This window comes from Danio aesculapii, chromosome 5 (assembly GCF_903798145.1).
Source record: "Danio aesculapii chromosome 5, fDanAes4.1, whole genome shotgun sequence".
NCBI classification, from domain to species: Eukaryota; Metazoa; Chordata; class Actinopteri; order Cypriniformes; family Danionidae; genus Danio; species Danio aesculapii.
The window spans coordinates 42,424,860-42,440,437 of NC_079439.1; the positions used below are offsets into that span (position 1 = coordinate 42,424,860).

At 34.4% G+C, this 15,578-nt stretch overlaps 1 protein-coding gene across 10 annotated transcripts in view; it reads left to right on the forward strand.

The window, feature by feature from the left end:
- Positions 1–15,578, forward strand: part of atxn2 (ataxin 2) — a 52,205-nt gene that overhangs the window by 702 nt on the left and 35,925 nt on the right. For 7 of the 10 annotated variants that reach the window (XM_056458235.1, XM_056458241.1, XM_056458236.1 and 4 more), the window contains exons 2-6: positions 1,678–1,711; positions 3,381–3,440; positions 3,550–3,621; positions 3,753–3,903; positions 10,603–10,617. In XM_056458235.1, the coding sequence (XP_056314210.1) occupies positions 1,678–1,711; positions 3,381–3,440; positions 3,550–3,621; positions 3,753–3,903; positions 10,603–10,617 (332 nt within the window). The remainder of the gene's footprint in view (positions 1–1,677; positions 1,712–3,380; positions 3,441–3,549; positions 3,622–3,752; positions 3,904–10,602; positions 10,618–15,578) is intronic. The other 3 variants (XM_056458238.1, XM_056458242.1, XM_056458245.1) reach the window with 1 other exon arrangement.

Genomic DNA, 15,578 nt, shown 5'->3' on the forward strand with positions numbered 1-15,578 from the left:
GGACGCAAACCACTGCGGTTATAACATAACAGCTGATAGCGGACAACATGTTCGTGGATATTTTGAGAGGGGCGGGTTGTCTGCTGTGGTGCTGGTCACGTTCAGGATGAATTGTGTGTCTTTGCCGGTGGAATACGGCTGTGCCAGCTTTTCCCAGGACAGATGCATTTGTATCGTTTCGGAATCTGTTAAAGGATTGAACGTGTTCGACATTTTAGTGACTTACAAAGAAATGATCTGAGAGTCAGGACATTACAGTGGGCATAGAAGCGAGTGTTGTTAGCCTGCTAACTAGCAAACATTTATTTGCTCACACTGCCCGTAATCTGTCAAATTTAACAGGATTTAAAGTGTTTTGTTGATTAACATCATTCAGGTTTATTGCTCATAAAGTAATCGAGAGGTCACATTTGTTCTACTTCGTTTTACCAATTGCTTCTGATTTGTGTCAGTCCAAACCAAAAATATGGATTGTTTGCTACAGATACCCAACTTAATTGTTATGCTTTTATCTTCCTGTCAGCTGATTTGTAAACTCTTCTGAGGTGCCCCTGAATCCATGTTTTGGGAATTCATCATCCATTATGAGATGTCACATGTTAGCTCTCTGTTTGACTATTGACAATGACATGAACTCAGCGTCCTATTTGTGTTTCTTGCATTCCGTTAACTGAGGGCCACTAGGGCTAAACTGCGTGTTTCCCGTTACTTTTCGATTGATCCTTCATGTTGGAACTATCTGTCAGTCGCGTGCATTTCCGATGAGGGGCGGCGCGCGCGCTCACGAGGACAAGCGCTTAGTAGAGTGGAAAGTCGGAGAGCAGCACTGTCAACCTTGACGTTAACAAGAGGTTGCATGCGTAAGTCTGTCCTTGCTAAATGACGTTTGCGTAAGTATGTTGTGTAGAGGTTTGATACTTGCATGTTATTGTCGTGGTTTGTGTTGAGCTGTCATGAATGAAGAAATGAACAGTGGAAACGTTTAATCCAACAGCTGAGAATTGGCATCACATAGATGCACTGCATGGTGAAAAATGTTTACACGAAACAACAAGAGAAATATGACTGGAACAAAAATGTGGGAATGTTGAGTGGTGCAGTGAAGCCTTACACAGCTTGTTATGCAGCATTTGATTCGCAGCCTGGCTGTTGAAAAATAATTGTCATTCACAGCTTTTATCCTACTAATGTATTTTAATGGACTAGATGTTGATCGTTTGTACCCAATCTTTGAGCACTGAACTCATTTTGCTGAACATTAGAGATCTTGTTGGAATTTTGTCCAACACATTGAAAGCTTTACAATTCAGAATCTCTCATACTTGCATGTATATTGCTGTTAGTGCATATGAGTCATGTACTTTCAGTAAAATGCAGATTTTCTGTTTGGAGTCTGTTGTCTGAACTTCATAAGCGCTTCTTTGCACAATGAATTGCATGAAGCATATGATTATTTGTCACTCCCTTTTCATTGCTGCTTTGAGTATTTGCCAGTACATGTGCAATCGATAACTCCACTGGAATTACTTGAATTTGTGTTCGTAAGAGTGTGTAACGTTTTTTTTTCTCTTTTTAAACTGCGTATACAGCATGTCAAACATTTTCTGTGTGTGCATGTGATTATAGTTCAGCTGTTATGAAACTTCTCAATCATGCTGTTTTCTCTCCTCCCAACAGAGGACGCAACAATGCCAAAGGACCCTCTACTGCAGTGAGTTTCCGCTTTTCTTTCATCAATTTATTCAGAATGTTAATTTATTAAATTGATTCACATGTGTGTGTATATATGTATATATATGTATGTGTATATATATATATATGTATGTGTATATATGTATGTGTATATATATATATATATATATATATATATATATATTAGGGTTGTCAAAATTAATTGTTTCTTCAGTGCACCGCCATGCAGACGCGGACAATTCGGTATCGGTTCAGTATTAATCATAACCGGTTATTATGTACTGACGTCATTTATCTCATATGCGCTTTGTCGCAAGGGAGGCGAGCGCGGTTATCTACAACACTACAGGCGCCAACTACTTTATAATTTCACTGTGTGTGTGTTTTCTGGAAAGTCTTTCACTGGCACTTACAGCAGAAGCCCCTATTTCTCTGCGATTGATGGAATGAAAGTACTCCATTTCTCTCTCTCTCTCACTGTGGCCCATTTCACCTGCTGGCGTGACTTTTCCTCTCGGCTGCTAGCGTGACTTTTACTCCCCTTTTCCCCCACTCGGATGTATGCATTTTCCGCGGCTGTACCTGTGCATTGTCACGGAACCTGACCAGATTTCATGCAATATCGCGCGCGTGCGTGAGAGTGTTAGTGTGAGTGCGCGTGTGTGTTTATTTGGTGCTGTCTATGTTTGTGTATGTGTGTGAATGAGAGACAGTGTGGTGCTGTGTGTCCAAGTGTGGGTGTGTGTATTTATACAGACAGCTTGTTATAGCCACCCACCAAAATACAACACTGTGTATGGAAAGATCTTCAATGCATTGTCATGCACCGAAATATTGAATTAAACCGAATCGATGACATGATAATCTTAACCGAACCGTGAGACCCATATATATGTATATGTGTTTATGTGTATATGTAAGAGCTCAGCATCATTTTGTAACCCCATTTTGAAGTTTTTATTTTCTCCATTTCTCAGTGAATATAGGTATTTTGGTCAGATTTAATAAACAGGTATATTTATAAAATAATATTTTAGTCACCAAACATATTTAGAAATTGAAAGATAATACAATTAAATTCAAGCAAAATATTGCAAAACAAAGTGACAACCTACAAAATTTCAACTAAATGTTTCAATTTTTTGCTTCTTGATTTTTTTTTTTCCTCTTTTTTTTTTTTTTTTTTTTTTTAAATTTAATTTCCTACACTCAAAAAATGTTGCTGCTCATTCAAACTACTTATTTACATTAAGCTGAATCAACACAAATTTAGAGATTTTTTTGGGGACAAGTTAAATGTTTTAAGTTTAGTCTACTTAAAGATGTAAAAAGTTGTTAATCTAATTAAATTGTTCTTCCATTGCATGGAACCCAGCATTTTTTGAAGTGTATAACATATAAATTTGGGTGTACTAGTTTTTGGACGGTTATTGTAAGTTATGTTGTCAGATAAGCTCCAGATTCGGCTTCAGTACTGACTAATCACACAAATATAATATTGTATTGGTTCCTAATAAAAATATGAATTTAAAAGATAGATTTGTGAGGAGTGTGTGTACTCATATATGCTGAGCACTGTATCAGGACATTGAAAGCTGCTCAGCCAATTAAAAAAATAAATAAATAAATAAAATAAATATATAAATATAAATATATATATATATATCTTGTTGATTGTTCTTTTTTAGGTGGCCTTCAATGGAGTTTATGCAAACATGAGGATGGTTCATGTTTTGACCTCAGTTGTGGTAAGTACAAATGCACAGCTGTAATTATTTTCTTTTTTAAATCAGTTTTACTAAAGTACAACAGATACACTCCTACTAAAATTTCGTATTCTGGTCCACCACTCAACAGGGAACCAAATGTGAACTTAAAGTAAAAAATGGCCTGGTCTATGAAGGGGTTTTTAAAACGTATGGCCCAGAGGTAAGGATACAACTTTGTATTGCTGATGTTAAGCACTTCTGTCACCGTTAAGCGTGACTAAAATGTAATTGTAGAATGGACATATGTGACGTATGTCCATTTTTTTATTGTCATGGGCTCTTCATTTGCAGTGTGATATTGTCTTGGATGCTGCACACAGGAAGAGTGTAGAACCTAATGCAGGTCCTCGCCGTGAGGATATTGTAGAGAGCATCATCTTCAAGTCCTCAGATGTAGTGGTAGTTCATTTCAAAGATGTGGACCTCAACTATGCCAAGAAAGGTGAGACCTTCTGTCAAATAAATATTCCTGCTACTTTAATGAGTGTTTTACAGGTTTGAGCTCTGTGAAGTTACAATGTAGATGTAGTATATGTAAAAGGTGTTATACTAATTGCCAATGCAAGTAATCTGCCAATTGCAGAGGAAGATGATCCATTCACTAATATCACAAGTGCCTAAATTTATTCAAAGGCTTATATAAAACTTTAAACATTACACCATGTATCGTATTAGCCAATAAATGAGAACAAACAACAGAATATTTTTTTTCTTGTGCAATTCATTTTCTGTGAGCATCTTACTATTATTACTTTATTTCAGATAAAATAATCCTATAATATACTACACAGTAGTTATAACTCCCATGATTTCCAGGGTTTAAAAAGATCAGTTCAGTGTCTTCTTTATTTTTATGTGTTTATTTCAGTGTAACATCTATAACTTTTAGAATCCATGATGGCCATTTTGAATATTCAGACAAATTTGCGGCATCTAAAAATGGCACACCTTCCTGTTATAGCTGAATAGTATGTCAGAATTCATAGTATTCATAAAGCAAAGGAGAAGTACTCTGATAACCTGCTGTGTCTGCTGAGATTCAGAAGTGTGCATTTTGATGGACACTTTAGCATCCCATGAAACCATGGGAGAGGATTTATGAATGGAAGTGAAGAAACAAAAAAGAGGCTTGTAGGTTCTTTATATAGTTAGTTTTCACATGACGTCATTGATTATGCGTAAAATTCAGATGGAGGGCAGGAAGTGGTTCTTCTACATAGGAATTGCTATCAGAACATCAAAATGTTTCTGTTTTCTGTTGTTTATCATTGTTTAAATCGTCCAAAATAATAAATGCCAGACAGCTTTATGGACTTCCCAAAGTTTTAGCTCATAAAGGGGGGAAAGTTCAAGAAACTGGCTGAAAAACGGAAGAAAAGGTGACATGTAATAAATATTCATTCAATACATCCTTGTGGACATACTTTTTTTTGAATGTGATAATTCTTTTGACGGCACCAATAAAGATTATATACAGGCCTTGCTATGTGCATAAATATGTTAATCAGATACAAACACTACCACACTTATGCAAAATCCAGGAGAATATGAATAGCATACCCTGCCATGTAATTGCTGCAATGAAATCTCTGTCTTGTTTTGCAATAATCCATGTCTTTACTGGCGATTCTGTGGAATAAACAACCATGATGTTAATGTCTATTTGCGCAACAGCAGTGAATGTTGGTTGTTGATAAAGTTCATCTTCAGAACAAAAAAGAAATGCAACCCTTGCAACAAAACTAGACGGTTATTATTGTGGAGCGCTTCGGTAACAATAGTGTAAACTGTGGTGCATTGTGACTGTGTATAATTATATCATAGAAAACTGAAGCCTATTGAATAATTTGTTTATTACTACAGTTGTGTTGTACCACAGTAACAATATAATTACTACAACAGTTTAATTCAATTAATTATCGAGTATGCCTCCAAACACTACAGTATTTACTATAGTATTTTTTCCATGTAACGTTATAGCTTATACAGTATCTACTGCCTTGATGACAGCAAATATATTTTAGCTTTAGAAAACTCGGCCGTCTTCATAATATAAGGATAATGCCCAACATATGTGGTTATTTTCTCTTTTGAAATATGGTATAACTCAAAAAAAGTATGGACTTTTCTGTGTCTCCCATTCAGTTTTTTCCTTTCTGCCCTCCATCTGAATTTCGCTTGTCACCAGAACTGTGTTATTGAAAGCAACCTATACCAAGATGCCAGATGTAGTACATCCAAATGTCATTTTAAATATGCTTTAGGCTTAGTTAAAGGGTTAGTTCCCTCTAAATGAACCTTCTCTCCTCATGTGCTCACCCTTATGTTGTTCAAAACCCATGAGGTGTTTAATTAAATTTCAGAGATTTCTGTGGCTCCATTTAAAAGTTTATTCAACCAAAATGCAGACCTTTAATAATAAATCCTTATGAATGGAGCTTTTTAATCCATATGTTCTAAAGAGACATGCTTGCTTTGTACGATAAGGAGATTTAACACTACGGTATGTAATCTTTGGTGCTCTGGTGGTTAATGGAAAAAAAAGCCAGACTTACTTCTCTCTCTTTGTTTATGATGAGTCAGGTACTGGACTACTCCACAGCAGTATCGACTTATAATAGTCCCGGTATAAACGTTTATTAAAGACTCATCATACTGATTTAGAATACCACTTAGTTTTAAAGATGGATTCATTGTGATACAACACAGATTTAATAGATACATGCTGCAGCTTTAATTTAGGCTTTAATCAAATAATCATTTATGTATATACAAAACTTGATGCATGAGAGTCGATGAGGCTTACTCATTTGTGTCATATAGTACATTTGATTTTTATTTTGCAAGAACCAGGTTTTTCCTGGTGCATCTGTGTTTGCTGATCAGTGTGTGTATGTGAATAGAAACTAGAACAAAAGAACAAAGCGATTGTCTTTTCAGAACCCCTTGGAATGGTGGCCCATTAGTGCACATTGCAATGAAAAGCAAACATAAGATCGTAACACAACGACATTAAAAATGCAAAGAAGGTCAATAGTATCTGGATTGCAGCCTTAATGATGCAAGCTGAGATTGCATTTCTCAGCGATGCAATGTCAGACACAATGCACTCAATGGAGCTAGTGACGTCACTGTGAGGGGTGGGGGTTAGGTGAGCCCATTAAAAAGCATTGGATGCAGTTCAGATTGCACTGCAGCCAGACCCCTTTCAAGAAGCTTATAACACACCAACATTAAACCACAACGGAAATGCTGCCTACCACTAGAGGCAGTGTCTGTTGATCTGAAATGATGCATTCTGTTTATCAATGTCATCCCGTTGACTATTCATTCAAAAATTTTTTAAATAAATTAAAATCGTCTATTGCATGTTTACTTGTTTCTTTTATCATTTTTTCCCCTCTTGTTTGTATTTCCTAAATTCAAGAAATACATAAGATTTTAGGTTTCTTGAACATTAGTATTCACATAACTCATTCATAAGCTGGAACTCTTATAACTCTAATTGATGGATCATTTTGAACGATTTGAATGTAATTGCGACTGATCTTAGTATGCGTTTTTGATTCTGAAACGAGCCATGTGTTTTACTGAACGTTTTAATATGCTGGGTAATGTTAATAATATATTTAGTAAATATTATATCAACATACCAGTCAACCTTTGAACTTCTCTTTGGAATGTCCTGTTTTTTTACTGTTCTATTCTGCAGCCATCACTTTTCAATATTTTGGAATAACTAAAATACAAAAAAGCCGCAATTTAATTAAACAATTCAACCTATTAAAATAAAAAAACACTTTCTTTTTCAAGCATGTTTGATTAACATTATACAACAGAGGTGGTACTTTAAGGCAAAATGCATATATGCTTATTTAAGGCATGATTAGCTGTGTTTAATATAAAACACGCTAATATAGACATCTTAACATCTGTGTTTAAGCAAGCCTAATGCTGAGTTCTCAAAGTAGTTGCATCACAAATGTTTTCACTCTGCATCACTTCAAAATAGGAAGAATCAGCGATAACTTCGTCTCAGTCTGCAAACTACATCTCACAACCAAACACATGTAAGAAATGACATGGAAACAACGCAAGGTCACTTAGTATATCATTTGTCATTAATTACATAATGAGAAGGAAGCCTTTAGAGGGGTAGAAAATGTGCTTATTTTGCTTACCTGGTTTTTGAAGGAAATTAGCGATTTCTCCTCCACTTTTTTTCTGTTTCGACCCGGTTGTGGTATTGCTCAGATGAAATGTCAAACAGACACATGCTCCTGCCAAATTTACACTAGGTTTTAATCCAAATAGACCGAAAAGAAGCCCTTTTACCTTCTCCGCCAACATCAGGCTGGCCTGCAGATACCCATACTAGTGGATGCTGCTCTCTTAATGGCTGTAGGTTATCGCCAATGGTATTTTCAGTCGGAACACATTTCACATGGCATGATTTGAATCGTCAGCAGCTCCAGATATTTAGCATACCTAATATCTGACGGGCGTCGTCAACTCATTGGTGATTCTCTCAGATTCCATCTTTGATAGTTCACACTGTGTGATTGTTCTCACGTGAATGAGCACCGATTGGCCTGTGACTTCAGGCATTTGTCGCCAAAAATCTGAGCTAAAATCATGCAGTCTGAGCTCAGCATGTGTCCATTCTAGCTGCTCCTCAGATCACTTAAATGCACATAAATGCTGCTTATGGAACAGCGTCTGTTCATCATTAAGCAGCACCTGATAATCATATAAAATTATGGGAGAGACTGGAAAATAATGAAAATGGATGGTAGCAGGGTAGATTGGTAAAATATGGGTGAGTTCCTTTAAGTTCAGGGAATTGACTAGTATGCTAAGATAATATTGATGTTTTTTTTTTCTAAATGGATTATGAATAATATATTTGTTATTCCTTGTGGCTCCTCGAGATAATTGGTGTTTTGCTGCCAACACTGCCCCTAGTGGTCGGTAGATTTTTTGTTGTGTTGTGAACTTGCTTTTTTGAAATGACGTTGCGTTGTACACTACTGGGCCACCGTTTCTTGGATTAAACAACTTCAGCATTTTTGGATTAAGCAGTTCATCACTTGACTTGTCTGTATCTCTTTTCATATGTTATGAATCATTTAAGCCTTGGCTGAAAAGACTTTAAATGGAGAGGCAGGAAATCTAACAGGTTTCATTATTTGTTAATTGTTATAAAAATGAATGAATGTCTTATATAAAGGTGAGTAACTGATGACAGAATTTAATTTTGTGTTTAACCATTCAGACTAGTTTTTATAATTACAGGCTATCGCTGATGAATGGGTGCGGAGTTCTGCTATTTGTTTCTAAGCCTTAGTCAAATAGATCTTATATCCGACAAAACCGTTTAAACTCAATGCAATGCAACCGTGTCTGTATTTACACTGTCAACCAGTTCAGATTTTGTTTTGCCAGTATTCACTGCATTTGGTTACAAGCATGCAAGCAAATGTATTAAATTACATATTTGCGTTTTGACTTGCATTTTGGTTCTAAACTTGATACATATCAAATATTTGGCCATCAAGGAATAAATAACTACAGTAAGAGTGTTGTTATATCTGTAAATGCACAAAGAGATCACCATTGATTACATCAAATACACTAAAAAGCTAATTCATTTATCTGTATTCTGATTTAATTTGTGATATTTACATTTTCTTAAATCTCTCGCTGACTAATAAGTTTGTGATACACCTGAGGCTTAACTTAAATCCATGTTTACATCAAGCAAAACTGAAATGACTTATTTCATGAAAATGTTGCGCAGAAGTTGGAAAATGCAAGACAGTAACTCATGTGACCTTCTCCAGTAATGCTAAAGTAGAATAGCTGGATAAGAAAAAGCATATCAACTTATTCCTAATGACCACATATGGAAGGACATTCTTAAGATGTAAGCTTTTGGAGGAAAAAGGCTAAAACAAAAGCATCAAGTAAATTGCTAATGTGCATGTAAATTTGGGCAGTGTAACACAATCAGAACTGTGAGCCTTGCTGTGTAAGTGCAGACCATTATAAACGTCATTTTGGACAGTTCCTGCTGGAGACCTGGCTGCAATTATGTTTTGTTTACTGCAGAATAAGATGTTCATCTGATAAGAATCTCTCGTGTGTTTTTTGGAGAGGAGATGGCATTTTGATAGATCAAAGCCATTGTAAATCACTCGTTATGAAATATTTATAATGCTACTACATCCTGCTATCAACAGTACAAAATGAACTTAAGAAATGATCATACCAGCATACTCCTGTGTGGTAGCTGTGCAGTGTCAGACATGAATGCCAATGATTTGAAGCAGTATGTTCATCATAAGGCATGAAATCTAGTGTTTTTATCCTTTTGGTGAAAATGGCATTGGCTTTTAGCTTTAAATTTAAAGTGTGTACATGCAGTTGAAGTCAGAATTATTAGCCCCCCTTTGAATTTTATTTTCTTTCTTAAATATTTCCCAAATGATGTTTAACAGAGCATAGAAATTTTCACAGTATGTCTGATGATATTTTTTCTTCTGGAGAAACTCTTATTTGTTTTATTTTGGTTAGAATAAAAGCAGTTTTTTTTATTTTTTTAAAAAAACATTTTAAGGTCAAAATTATTAGCCCCTTTAAGCTATATATTTTTGATAGTCTACAGAACAAACCATCATTATACAATGACTTGCCTAATTACCCTAACTTGCTAAGTTAACCTAATTAATCCAGTTAAGCCTTTAAATGTCACTTTAAGCTGTATAGAAATGTCCTGAAAAATATCTAGTTAAATATTAATTTCTGTCATCATGACAAAGATAAAATAAATCAGTTATTAGAAATGAGTTATTAAAACTATTATGTTTAGAAATGTGCTGAAAAAAATCTCTCCGTTAAACAGAAATTTGGGGAAAAAAATAAACAGGGGGGCTAATAATTCAGGGGGGCTAATAATTCTGACTTCAATTGTATATTATGTATTATAAATGTCTTTGCTGCTTCTTTAAAACAACCCAAACATCGTCAGCCTGTCTCTATCACTGTTGTAGGTGCTAAAAATGCATTAGTTGAATCTGGTCAATGACTTTCCCAACTGACCTTTTCTTTATTCTGTCTCTTTCCTCTTAAATGGACGTAGTCTCATCAGACGCAGGTAATGGAACTCATCCTTTCCTATTTCCAGTGTGTTTTTGTGCAAAATCATTTAGTTCCTTGTAACATACTTTGAGTAGATGAATAATGCATGACTTGAAGACATTTTCCACGCAGAATTGCTTTTGTTGTTTACTGTAATCTAATGTTACTTGATCAGTGGGTCATACTGGGTCAGTCTTGAAATAATTGTACTAATTTGACTAACACAACACTGATGCAGTCCTCAAGCCATATGATGTTAGTTTAGTATTATCCTCACAGATGCAGCAGTTGGCATAAACTCTTATGTGCTTTAACTGCGTCATCAAGCCAACATAGATTGCGATAAGAACAGTTGTTTTAAAGGTGCCATAGACTGAATATATAGATATACCTATAGACCATTTCAATGTGGTGATGCCATTGGCCCATGAACGTTTCCTGCTTGTTATCAAACTATTTTATAACTGTAATTAGAGAAAGTTTAATCATAACTCAATGTTAAAACAGATATCATAACATCATTTATCAATATGTATATAAGAATATGAAGCTATGGAAATTAAAAAAGTAAAACAGGACATACTTTAGAACCTCAAAATGGTCTATAATCATAAATGAATAATAAGAGCTTAATACATAGAAATGACATACTGTGAGTACCATTGTTTCCTCATTCTCATGTAATCCTGGTGAAAAATGGGCCAGTCTGAACAAAATACAGACTCTGATGATTGACACAGGATTATTAATATGCACGCTTCAGGTTGCGTTTGATTGGCCACAATGTTTCCTACTAATATTACAACAATGCATATTTTTTTCCTTACATTTTTAAGTTTATCTGAGATGTTAAAATGTTAATACAATCTTTCACATCTCATTCAGAATGCTAAAAATGGGAAAGACAGATTTTAAATATATTCACCACCCCCGGAACTGCATTTAATTATTTATTTTTAGGTTTATCGTGTGCATTGTGTAGGGCTGGGTGATTTGGCCTGAAATCAACATTTCGATTAATTGAACATTTTAACTCCATTACGATTAATAAACTATTTTTTTGCCCTCATAGTTCACTAAGTTTTGTACAGTAAATATGCTATCATATTATAAGTGAGAGATTTCTGAATGAAGGGGGCATTACTTGATTTTAAAAATAATTGAAGGAAATTTTTTTAAAATTGTACATTTTAAAAATAATTGAAAAACACATTATCTGCTATCTGTGATTATTTATTGAACATCAACAACTGAAATTAAAGCACACATTGCCTAAAACCAACAGTCAATTTTTTTTTCTTGTGAAAAAGTTCAAATAAAGAACGTGCACTTTTGGAAGCAAAATTAATAAATTAATTGATTTTAATGTTTTTAATATTAAAAGTAGAAAATAAGCACTATGTTTTCTAAATTAAACGGCTCTTGTACAGTATATCCTGTAAATAATAATTTTACAGTACATTTCTTGAATGTTCTGTAAACAAACATTTTAATGTAAATAATAATTTTATTGTAAAGGAAAATACGCTGTCTCAAGGCAACTCTGGCGCAGCCTCCAATCATCTTCAATGTAGTGCAAACGTGCAACTACAGTTTTTGAGAGCTGTGCGGGTATGTGACTGCGCGAAGGCTGCATTGGACCACACTCATGCGTTTGACGCAGAAGTATACATCGACCTTAACAGCGCAGGGTCATTTGACTTCACACGTGGTAGGGAAAGTAATTGAAAAAATTGACCTGATTATGGGTTCTGAATGTCGATTTCAATTACTTTTCGATTAATTGCCCAGCCCTAGTATTTTTGCAGAGTATTCCTCTTATAAGACAATACACACATTTACGTTTGCAATGATGCACGTTACGCTGCTGAATAAATGTTTAATGCAAGTCCCTTTGTTCGAGTAGAATTATAAGTTAGCCTATATTTCTTCCACAACTCAGAAGCAATTATGGACAGATAGCTGACTCGCTCCTAACGTGAACCTCTTCTCCAGTTCAGTTGAAACTATTGTCATTTGACAAGGCATCCAGTCAAATATTTTTTGACAACTGAAGTATAATTATTTTGCACATGTATTTCAGAGTACAGCACACTTTGTGTGTGTGTGTGTGTGTGTGTGTGTGTGTGTGTGTGTGTGTGAGAGAGAGAGAGAGAGAGTGAGGTGACGAGTGTCAGTGCAAATCTCATTAATATTAAAACAGGGCTTTTAATTCTTGGAGTAATTCTTCTAGGAGTAATTCTTGTGGTTCTAAATGAGCATAAAAATTTTTGGTAGGATTGAAAGGATAGCTGCTGTTTATCATAAAGCGATTTTAACAATGAATCTATGGCACCTTTAAATAATTTACAACTGTGTGATTGTTTGATTTGACTACATTATTGTGTTCCTGCAATAAGTCCTAGCAAAGCAGCTGTAACCACTTTTTACCTAAAATGCCCATTTCACAGGCCAATTTTGTGTTCTACAGTACTTCACATGAGGAAAGTTACTAGATTTTTGTTGCTGTAAATTGGTTCAGATACAAAAAAATCATTCAGTTTGTATAAAAATGAAATGCTGTTCACCATCCCCAAAACCGAAGTCAAACAAGCATCACACAAGTACTGGAACTGCTCATAACTGCCTGCAAGTAGCTAATCTAACATTCTGTCATGACATCATGAACCCAATGATGTTATATTAGAGGGCTGTTTCACTTTATGAACACCACAAAATTGCTTTATTTACATGTATATATATATTTTTTGTCCGATCATAAATTCTCCAGGTTGTGATTTAGTTTTGTTCCATCTGCAAGCATGCTTTTTTCCTTTTCCCTTGTAAAAATGTATTTATTGAAATTAAGATAAATGATATTCAGTTCTGTGCAAGAGCAGTTTAACACTAGTAAATAAGCCAAATTATTCTGTGAACTACTTTTTCATACAACAGGATTTCAAGTCTGAAACACATTTATATTTTTCACAATCTACTTTTACTTAAATCACAAACTACTGATTGAAGTGCATGGTGTGAGGCTGGAGATTGTGTAATAAATCCATACATCGATTCTTTCTTAATTCTTTTGTATTACTGTGTTTCCTCTTGAGAGTTTTTTGACTCGTATCCTTTCATTTTCCCAGCCAAGGTCATGTTCTCAGGTACCTCACTTTGTAATTAGTGTTCCTGTTTATTTAATCAAGTTTAATTTGTAGTGTTAAGCCACCTCACAGACTTTGGATGCAGAAAACTTCTAAGGATGCTGCAGTGGTTGTAATATGACATAACACTCTGTAGTGCTATTTTACAACAACCTGATTAAACATAACGCATCCAGTATTTCAATTATGCAGTCTCCTCACTTTATTGCAGTTCAACAATTCTGCATATTTAAAGTTTTCATACTTATAATTCAGCTACAAGGTGATGTGCCAGTAATTTCTTGGTCTCTTTCCTTCTTGTGTTATGATTTCTCAGCTTGGATTTCATCAAGTTTGAACTTTAACAAAAAATGTGGAACAAATTTGCAATATCTTGTAGGGCGGCACGATATTGGAAAAATCTAACATTGCAATTTTTACAATTCTGTGATGTAGATTGCAAATACAATTTCACTAGTTGAGAATAATTATTTGGAAAGAATTTATGAGTTTTAGATTGGGGTGATTCTGTAGGGGAGTTGTAAAATATAATAAACAATCTACAAGCATAGATAAATTCGATAATTAATAGATAGAAACTAATTAAATAAACAGCTTTTTATTGTTTATAGTAATTGAATAATCAAGTGTATAAAATAATATTGCAGCCTTCATTTTATAAACAGTTCAATAAATTAATCATTATTGATTTTTCAAGTTATAAATGGTACAGTTTCTTATGCCAGAATGCGTTTAAAACCCTCACACAGTTACAGGCCTCAAAAAAGCAAAATTATCAATTATAATCCAGACTCAACATTGCGTATGCTTGCGGTGTGACTATAGCAAATGATCAGATTGCGATATCGCTGCTGAAATGATATATTGTGCAGCCCTAATATCTTGTGTTCTTTTTTTCTTGCATATGCTTGAATCTAAATGAAAATATTTCGGCTTCTATTGATTCAACTTAATTTCAATTGAATTCAGGTTTAGGTTACTCCTTTATTTAAATGTGTCCATGTTCCACTGCAACTATTAATTTAACTGCTGAGTAATGCTAACTAACTACATGTTCTTACTTTATGGTTAGGGTTTGGTTTTGGATTTGTTACATGTAATTATGCGTAATTAATTGTAGTTACTAAAATAAGTACATGGAACACATGGAACAAAAATGCTTGAAAAAAGGGATAGGCTAACCGAAAATGTCATTTTTTTTTACTCGCCCTTTATTGTTTTAAACATGAGTTTTTTTCTCTTTGTGAACACAAAGAAGATCATTTGAAAAAAGCTGGACACTTGTAACAAGGGCTGCATGATATTGGAAAAATCGACATTGTGATATTTTGTTTTGCTGCAATATGAATATTATTTCCCCAGATGATTTAAATAGCTGTATTTATAAAGACTTGATTAATTTAGATCGACTGGGATGATCAAGTCTTTTTCTATGCAGTGAATCTGCAGAAAATATAATAAATTAGAAGCAAAAGTAAATAAATAAACTGCGCTTGATGGTTTTTTGGGGAGTCTAACTATATTCAAGTACAGAAATTGAGCAAGCATAAAGAAACATGGTCATCATTGTATAAATAATACATACATTCATTTATTCATTTTACTTTCCACTTTAGGGTGAGTGAACAGTGAGTAAATACATTTTTTAATGAACTATCCATTTAAAATAAAGCGATACTCCGTTCACAATAATCATTGTTCTCAAGCAGCTTTACAAAACAAGCATGTTATTAAATTACAATCAAAATCAAAAGGAGCGAAGGTTAATGTAGTTTCCACTTAACTTAAGGATGCTAGTGAGTGTACCTAATCCACAAAACCTTTTCAATTATGT